This window comes from Carlito syrichta, unplaced genomic scaffold, assembly GCF_000164805.1.
Source record: "Carlito syrichta isolate Samal-C Ts95f unplaced genomic scaffold, Tarsius_syrichta-2.0.1 Scaffold289114, whole genome shotgun sequence".
Classification (NCBI taxonomy): domain Eukaryota; kingdom Metazoa; phylum Chordata; class Mammalia; order Primates; family Tarsiidae; genus Carlito; species Carlito syrichta.
Genome location: NW_007233210.1, coordinates 58,787 through 68,563, shown reverse-complemented (window position 1 = coordinate 68,563; position 9,777 = coordinate 58,787). Strand labels below are relative to the sequence as shown.

The 9,777-nt window shown below is 47.2% G+C and overlaps 1 protein-coding gene across 1 annotated transcript in view; it reads right to left on the bottom strand.

Moving 5' to 3' along the window:
* Positions 1-4: 4 nt before the first annotated feature.
* DDC (dopa decarboxylase) overlaps positions 5-9,777 on the bottom strand; it is a gene marked incomplete at its 3' end in the record, with an annotated part of 38,747 nt that continues 28,974 nt past the window's right edge. Inside the window, exons 6-8 of the mRNA XM_021710470.1 lie at positions 8,292-8,358; positions 3,234-3,328; positions 5-43 (exon numbers count right to left, since the gene is read on the bottom strand). Coding sequence (XP_021566145.1) covers positions 5-43; positions 3,234-3,328; positions 8,292-8,358 — 201 coding nt within the window. The remainder of the gene's footprint in view (positions 44-3,233; positions 3,329-8,291; positions 8,359-9,777) is intronic.

Genomic DNA, 9,777 nt, shown 5'->3' with positions numbered 1-9,777 from the left:
CCAAAAGCCACTTGTGGGGATTAAAGTTGAATGAATTTGCAAACTGCCAATAACAAGAACAACACAAAAGAAAACAGTTATATAAATGTTTAGTATAAGACAAGACCACATATATAATTGAAAATTTATATTCTCAAATGAAAAGGACTTTCAAATTTGTATTGTCTAAAAATGATATAGAATGTATCCATATTGTATGTCAAACTCCTGGAATGATTGAAATAGTCAGCATTTTAGTTCACAAGTGTGATGTCCAGAAATTATGTCGATTCAGCCTGTGAAATACTTCATGTCTGCAGTTCCTTCAACTTCATGAACTACATTCTTAGAATATATGTGTCATCACAAACAGTGGGGAAGTAAAAACTTCACCACAAATCTATAGTAATTAGAGATAAACCCAGTTTTCATTTAATTGGTTGGTTCTTTTGCCAATATTACTGTGACATATCAACAACTCTCTTCATTTACCTACATATTTTCCTCTTTTATTTTTAAAGATAATATTCGAGTTCATTGTATTCCTAACAGTTAGAGGTCCCCTGGCTGGAAGATCCAGGGTATAACGGCATACAACTGGATCCAACTCCAGGCATCAGTGTTAGGGACTACCGTATTTTCAAGGAGAAAATAAGAGATCTCAACTACCAAGAATGGCCAAGGAGGGCACTCTGCATTTTCACTGCACTGTTGTAAATGGTACCTTCTTACATTTTTCAAGATGAATGCCCTGGTGAACAAGAACTGGGTGTACCCAACAGGCCAGGGATTTGGCCACACGGCTAAATGCATCATTGAAGTAAAGCTAACGGCAGCTGCCATAGCAAGGCCCAATCTGGCCGAATCCCTGCTGAGAAACTTTCAATCTTCCTCTGGCTTTAGGGCACCTCTTCCCTATTTGGTTCAGAGATGCGCACCCAGAAGCAGCAGAGAAGAGGTCTAAGGGGTCAGGCGGACGTCCGTCCGTGGGGAGATATTTGGTCAGCGGATGGCAGCCTTCCCCGTCGACCTGCTCTGGGGGTGCAGATTCATTTCCTTCCAGGTTTCAATAAAAGTAATTTTGAGAAAGAGACAGGAAATTACAGCAAGTTTCATTTGTTGATAAAAGGAGACAAAAGGTTAAAGAGGAGCTTTGTTTGCTAGGAATTTTATGAGTTCCCTCCCGTGGGCCTGATCTGTTTAAACTTCTTTCATTACCCAACAGTGATATTTTCCTCCTGCTGACAGAGAGAAAGGCTCTTATCTCCACGGGCAGGGCCACAACAGGATATTGCAGCCCCCTTATCTGACCCACTGAGCAGCACAGCCCTCGGCTGGGCAAGTAGAGAGAGTCAGGGCAATAATGGAGGAAAAATTGAAATGACTCATTGTCAGTCATGAAATACTGTCTGCTGCTGATAGGATCTAGCTGGAATGGCCATCGCTGTGGTGGTCTGACCGTTAAGTACCTTTCTATGAAAGGTGAAACCTCAAGTTGTCAGTTCACGGAGAAGAGAAGAGCAATGGTTAGAAAAGATCGTGAAACCCTAAACCTGATACCTAGAGTTAGAGAAAAGCCTGCAGCCCAGGCCATGCCATGGGGTGAGGAGTGTAAATCCCAGATGAATGCTTAGCCCTTCTCCCCTTAAACTGTCCAGGGACAGACATATCGAATGATGTAGATTGTCTCCATAATGAAAGGTATTCACATGTTCTACAAACTTAGTCTTCATTTCCTAGCACCAAACTAGCCATCAGCGGTAAACTGTAGAGGACTGGGTATTAGCATCACATTGTCAGAATTTCTCACATATTGCCTCCCCCTCCCCAATACTTATGCAGGTCTCTGGACGCTCCCTGTATCCCCCAATGATCCATCCAAACCCTAGCAGGTACGAAGAGCTTGGTAAGTAATTGTTTAATGAATGAGGGGAAAAATAAATGAATGAAATGATAGAAACGAGAATTGTACTTTATTCATTAATAATAAAGGGATTATTCTTTTCAAAGCTAAGACCCTTTGTATTCTATACTCCTGGCACCCACTTTGCTAGTATTACAGCATTATGAGTATGTAAGTCAAAGTGGTAATTAGAAAACTGATTGGCATGCGAGCAGAGAGAGGTTTTAAGGGACAGTTTCTCCAAGCCAGGGTGAAAAATAATAGAAGCATTTAAGGCATGCCTGATATTAACTATGTGCCATTCACTATTTTTTTTATTGTGATTCACTGAAGACCTGATAGCAGTGCCACAAAAACACGTCATCACGAAATGCATTTTTTGAGGCTATCTGTTTTCTAGGAAGGACAGGTAACCTGCCCAAGGGCGCACAGCTAGTGGATTCCAGCAAGAAGTCTAAAGCCAAAGACTGTGCCCTTCAACCTGCACCACATGTGGGTGAGATCTCCCGAGAACCCCTGTCCCCCAGCAGAAAGCATTTCTCTCTTGGCTAATGCCACGGCTCACCTGGTTTAGTATCTCCTTTTCCCGGACACATTGCCAAAGACTGCCTCTCAGGGCCCTATATGGCATTTATATCTGAGTTCTTGGGAGGAAGAGACTTCCTGCCCCATGAGCTGCCACCAACGATGAATTCCTGCTTGAGTCTGAAATAACACATCGTGGCATATCCACGAGGGCATTTCTTCACACTAAATCTGTACCATTTTATATTCTGTAGCTCCTTGGAGAAGCAGAGTATTGGTCAATAACTTTGATCGCTATTTCTCAAAAGAAGCTGATGTTTTACTTGGCAGTACAGACCACGTTTTACAATTTCCAGAAGAGTGTGTGGGGCATTTGAACGCACTGGTAGCTGCTGCTTCAATATTGACTAAAGTGAATATAATGTTCGTATGGATGGGCAGAACATGGCTATCATATTGAACCAGATTGTAGGGAATTGCAGTTGACATTTTAAACTGCCTTTAAACTGAATGCATTAAGATTTTATTTTTTTCCCCAAGCATTTCCCACAGTTTTATAAGCTCAAATCTATGCTATCATGACAGCTCTGTCCAGAATTTGTGTAGACTGAAAAATAACTATTAACATCATGGGTATTTCAAGAAGACAGGCTGTATGACCAGGAAGGCTCTAGTCTCTGTCCAGAGGAAGTAGAATTTCCAGTAATCACTAGAGACAAACTACAACAGCAAGAAATTGAAGGTCACATCCTTATAAAGGGAGAAGGCACTGAGAGCAAAGCACCTTTAAAAAATGACCTTATTAAAGAGCAAAGAGCACACTTACCTCCACTCCATTCAGAAGATGCCGGAACTCAGGGCAGATGAAGGCGCTGCCTGCGTAAGCAGCATCGATGTGTAGCCACATGTCCTCCTTGTTGCCTGAGGCCCAGAAACAGCTTGTGAGTCTCAGTGGGTGCCCTCACTACATGGAGTCTGGCATCAGATCTCGTCCTGCCTGTGCACCCTTCTTGCACGCTGATTATCAACAGTGTTGGTTGAACTAGTGACCGGATCCCCAAAAGGCCCCTCTCTTGGGAAGACGGGGAAATTGGGGCAGAGGGATGTATGGTTGGAACCAGATCATTGCACCCTTTGGTTTTCAAGCCTGACCCTCACTGCTCAGTATTCTAAGAGACCAGCAAACCCAACACCATGCTTACCCACATTTTATTCCAGTTAAACCACTGTTCTCTGTCCTCCCCAATTCACCCACTGGGAACTAGCTTCCTGACTCTCTTTGCTCACTCATTCTCCAGTCCTCCTACAAGAGTCACCTGCTGAAGGGTCTGGACACCATCCACACTGATCTCTACTTGCCTATTCTATCCCTGCCATGAAGTTAAGGCATTTGTTTTATACCATCTTAAATCGTCCTCGGCTTCCTTCATAAGTAGAAATTTTGTTTTCCAATCATCACAGAACAGGCTTGCTGGGAAGTGGGAGGGCCCCCTGTATAAGCATGCTCCCTCGATTTGGACAAATCTGGGTTCAACCTCAACCTCCTGCCATTCAGCAGACATGTGACCTCATCTACCTCACCCCAGCCTTGCTCCCCTCAAGGAAGATGGAGATAAAAGTAGTGCCCATAACTCTGAGGAATAGACGAGGCAATATTCCTCATATGCCTGTCATGACACCTTTCACAGGGCCAGTGAGAAATGCGACTCCCGTGGCTGTTCCCTCTCCCAGCCCTAGGCTCCCAGCACAGTCATGAAATGCATGAGAAATAAAGAGTAAAGGCTCACAGAGAGTGTTCAGTAATTCTTCCCCTCGTAGGGAGGATGCTGGTATCAGGACAACACTCAGAAGGCATCAGTCAGCACCTGCATTGTATGGATCGGTGGGTCCATCGTTCACTTTTCCATATAAGCTATGCTCACTAATCAGTGTGCCATAGGGCATAGGGCTCTCTGGGGCCTCTTATAAGGGCACTGATCCCAATTGTGGGGACTCCACCCTCATGACCAGTCACCTCTGGAAGATTCCCCCTCCTCATACCATCACCTTAGGTTAGGATTTAGCATATGGATTTTGGGGGGACACAAACATTCAGACCATAGAAAGCTTTGCAATTTTACATCTATTATGAAGATTCTATTAAACCTATGGTGTATCTAAGCTCTAGCAGTGATGATTGTCCCATTGTTACCAGGTGACCCCTCAGGGAGAGAAACCCCAAGTCATCCTAAGGCCTTGTGCTCTCCCTGTTCACTGTCGCATCCATCTGGGGTCATGCAGGTGCCAGGTGAGACTGAGTCTGGGTGTCTAGTGATGAGCCTAGACACCTCCTGCCCATAAGCCTTGCTTTAGGCTGATGCTGTTCTGTGATTTTTCCACCTCCCATACCCCAGCATGGTGGTAACCATGTCCTCAGGACACATTTGATATTGACCGAGGGCTTTAATCCTGACAATCGAATGCAGTCACAGCTTTGAAATGCCTTGTATTTTTCACTAGCAGTGGTCTGTGGAGGCCTGTGTCCCCTCTAAGCTTGTAGTTGACCTAAAGTTCCTGCAGGAGGGAACTTGCAGACCCTTACAGGAAGGAGACTTTGAATGGGTTTCTCTTGTTTCCGCTGGGAAGAGTTGTTGGTGCATCTCTGTGCTCTGCGTCTCATGTGAGATCTGCTGACAGCACACCCTTCCCTCTGGCCCCCTCTTCCCAGGCATCAGGCGGACACAGAGACCCTCAGCCAGCACTTGGGGAGTTGTACGTACAGGGGTTCACCTAGCCCTAGTGCAAGGTCACATTGGCCAAGAGGAAAGGGGCAGCCTCACACTCCTCCAACCTCCTGCTGCCAGCGCCCGTTTACTTGTGCAGCTTCCTCAGGAGGCAGTGGCCAGGCCTGGTTGCCCCGCCCGCAGCACGTCCTCCCACCACCAGCCTGGGGTTCAGGGTGTGGCTTTGACTGCCTGACTCATGCTGTTCCCTCTTCCTTGCTCCCTGAGACAGCCTCAGTCAGGAGCCCCATCCTCAGTTTCCCCACTTTTCCACCTGGCATCTGACTTCAGCGATTGACTTTTTGTATCTCAGCCTCTTCTGAATAAAACCTGCCAGACAACTGATCTGTCCAAGTAAACCAAATTAAACAGCCTCTCTGGCGAATGATTTGAGAAGCACTAAAAAGAAAATGTCATTCCTAAGGGAGCAAGTTGGAGAAAATCATCTTCTGATTTGTTTGGTTTGTCAAATAGTGGTGGGTGAATAAACTAGTCTGAACTATTTTAACTGATTGTTCTACTCATGCTGTGGAATAAGATCGGCCCGGGCTCTCAGAACAGTCCTGTCTGAAACTGAAGAATCTACATGTGAGGAAAAGTAGGCGAAAGGTGCTCACTTAATTGTTAAGTTGTTAACGGTGGCTGGTGATATCACCATCAAAAAGCATAATTGCCCAAATCAACTTCCTGCATAAACTTGGGCAATGAATAAAAGCCAGCTTCTTCTGCACAGCCTCGGAAGCAACCCTTGTGTCTGAAACCAAACACATCGCCAATCAAGCTCTGCCCATAGCCTCTAGACCCTGGAAAGCAGAGGGAGCCTCAGGACAGCAGAAGGGCCTGAGCAGGAGCTGTCCAGGGGACCTTGACCGGCAGGTGATACTCACTGGCTGTCATCTCCCTGGACTGGTAGATGGCCAGCACTGGATTTAGGAGACCGCGGGCCGCATGGGCTCTGTCCGGCAGAAGACCTCGGCCCTTTAAATCCGATAGCCTTGGGGAATTACATCAGCCAGCCACCGGCCAGGACATTCAGTTCTTAGCCCGACATCTGAGTGAGAGGACTCCAGGTCGCTTGGCTGAGCTGACAAAGGTTTGCGGCGAATGAGGCCAGCACGGTGGTCACAGTCCTGATGCAGCCAGTTCTGTCCTCCTCAGCCCAGGGCCGCGCACAACTGCTTGCAGCCAGTTGTTCTCACAGATGTCTGCCCCAGGGCATAAGGGATGAGAGAAAGCCTGTGACAGTGGGTTTGTGCCCACCACTTCTCCTGGCAGCCACGAGCAACCCCTTCCTTGCAGCACGCAATGAGCTCTACCTGGGGGGAGCACATGGGCTGTGTCACTCACCCTGTGAGGAAAATATACTGTGTTCCAGTGTTGCTTTTCTCTCTACTTTATTGATGGGGCAAATGAAGCCAGGAACTTAAGCCTTCAGCTTCGGGCCTGAATTGGACCATGGCTTCTCGGTCACCTGTGCCATGTCCAGCTCACGCCAGAGCACCTCAAGTCCTGGTCTTTGTCAGCGGCTGACCCCAAGATGGGAGGCCAATGCCCTGGCAGAGCAGGGTTCCACTCTGGAGTGTGGACCATGGGAAAATCCTGGGTCAGGAGAGGCAAGACCTGTGCTTGGTTCTTAGAGCCTGACATCGTCACCTGATGAGCATATGGCAGGGTCTCTGGCACAGGTCACAGGTGTGTGGTCTCAGGGCTTGACTGGGGCAACTTCACCTTCAGCACTGACATTCCCACAGGGCAAAGGAGAGGGGAGTTCCCTGAGCTGGTGTTCCCGCTTGAGAAGAGTTCTTCTGGCCACGGAAGCTACTCCAAGGCCTGCTGAGTTCCCAGAGACACATGTTAAAGGTGAAACTTTAGAAATACAGCTGCTGACTGGGCACAGTGGCTCACACCTGTAATCCTAGCACTTTTAAGCCGGGCTCGGTGGTTCAGCCTGTAATCCCAGTGCTTTGGGAGGCTGAGGTGAGTGAATTGCCTGAGCCCGCAGGTTCGAGCCCCCCCTGGGCAACTTGGCGAGCCCTCATCTCTACAATAAATCAAAAAATCAGCCAGGCGTGGTAGTGCGCGCCTCTACTTCCAGCTACTTGGAAGGCTGAGGCGGAAGGATCGCTGGAGCCCAGCAGGTCAAGGCTGCGGTGGCCAGGAGCAGCCACTGCACTCCAGTCTGGGTGACAGAGTGGGACTCCAACTAAAAAAAAAAAAAAAAAGAATCCTAGCACTTTTGTAGGTAAGTGTTTTGCTTGAGGCCAAGAGTTTGAGATCAGCCTGGGCAACATAGTGAGACCTCTTCTCTACCAAAAAATCAAAAAATTAGCTGGATATGGTGGCGAGTACCTAGAGTCTCAGCTACTTGGGAGGTTGAGGTAGAAGGATCACCGGAGTCCAGGAGTTGGAGGCTGTGGTGAGCCATGATGGTTCCACTGCCCTCCAGCCTGGCAGTAAAGTAAGACCCTGGCTCTAAAAACAACAAAATGCAGCTGCTTATTTGCGTTCCACCTTTTGAAATCACAGAATTCCAGTCTCAACGAGAAAACCTAGGTGCTCTGACTGAGGGAGAGAGGAGGTGAGAGTGACCCAGGAAAACTCCGGAAGCACAAGTCACTCTTTGGAGAGATTTAGTTGTATAGCTTTGATGTGCTAAATTATCTTAAGCAATTCGCTGAACTATGTTCAGTAATTTCAAAAAAGGCAAAAAGAGGATATGCCAAAATATGAAATTCAAGCATGGATCATTCTCCTATCATGCTAGTACAGCCACGACTCAGCCACAAGGGAAGTTGCTCCGAGACTTTGAAGAGTTTATTCTCCTCAGCTTGGGTCAACATTGCCTGCAACTTGACATCACCATTACTTGGCTAGGCACTTTTTTTTTCCCCCTACAAGTAATATATTCATATAACTCAGCTCAACTTTTGTCCAGTAGTCCATATTCTGAGTTTGTGGAGTTCAAGCTCATGAGAGTTCAGTTTTTGCAAATCCAAGAAGAGTTGGGCAAATCATCGTCACATGAAGTTGATGACAAGAAGGAAAGCCCGAACCAGAAGGTCTACTGAATTCCCCATGTACGGAGAACATTTTCTAAAAAGAAAACAGAATCAGATACTTACAGAGAGGACCCACCTCTAGGAGATTGTCAAAGGAACAGCACGATGTGGTCCCCAGTGTAGCCACCACCTGGAGAGTAGAAAGCAGACAGCCTTTTTATCTCCCACCCCATGCGAGTCTGGGCCTTAGACGTGGTGCTCAGTGAATGTCTGCTGAAGGGAGACAGAAACCCATGAATGCCCATTTAACCTTTGAGTGGGGGCACTAGAGAGATTAGGAGAAACAGATCTGCCGACTGCAGCATTTCCATCATGATGCCTTGGGGCAGGAATGAGGCACTTGACTGTCTAGACAGCGATTCCTAGATTGTACTTTACTAAATATGAGTGTGTGCATATCGACTGCAAGAACATATTTACTGCTATGGAATGGGAAGCCTGGGTGTTTTTATTTTTTTACTTGTCTGTGCTGTGTACGTGTATGCAGAGCACAGAGCAAGTGCGGCAGCCACTACAACTGCCCCATTCATCCGGGGTTGCTTTTCCAGGTCAGCCCTTGGTGTCAGTTGAGAACCACACCAGGATTTTGGCCCAAAGTGTCATTCGCTAGCTTTAATTTTCTGAATGGCACCGCTCCCACAGATTAGCTCCAGCCCTCAGGAGGTTCATAAGAAAGCACCCTTGACAATGAAAATCATTCCAGAAACGGTGCTCTGACAAAGTATTAAGTGCTGTGGGTCACACAACTGGAAAACACAGGCCAGAAGGCACTGCATGCTCTCTTGTCCCCTGAGCGCCTGCGGTGCTGTGACAACACTTACTTGAACAGCTGGATTGCGTTGTTCCCATATATGTGCGTCTCTCCCTCTCTCTCTAGACCCGGGTTGCCCCTGAGACCAGGGACCCTGTCTCTTTTTGTGTGTGACTTGGAATTTCCACTTTGCTGGACGGTGAATAGAAGGTAAAACAAATTTGCTGAATTGAAACTCTACCCAAATGATCAAAATGCCCATTATGTTTACAAAAGCAGAAAGCCTAATTGATTTACACATGTCATTACTGTCTGGATAATGAAATTTCTCTGTGGATGTGACAGGAGTGTGAAATTTAATTCAATTTGTGTGAACCCACTAAGGTCTCAGCAACACTGTGTGCCCTTAGGATAAGGACGGTCAGGTCAGAAATCCATATATAAGAGCCCCAGCTGGAAGTTTTCTGGTTCCATTTCGTCTGTGACTGCTTGCATTTTACCTGGAAATCAAATTCACCACTCAGAAAGAGTCAGAGTGCTCTTGTAGCATGGTGTCTATCCTGTGGCTGGCTCATCTCACAGGCCAGGCCCTGCTGTTCTCAGCTGCCTGAGCTGGAGGAGATACTAGGTATTGCTTCTCAGAGACAGGGACCCCTGCCCAGGAGCCAGAGTTTTCTGTGTCCAGTAATAGGCCGTGGTCCCAAAACAGGTCCTGGCTGGACTCAGGCAGGGCTCTCTGTATCACTCAGCAAGGCCCAAGGGGCGTCCGTCTGCCAACATTCTACTCCCAGGTGCAGC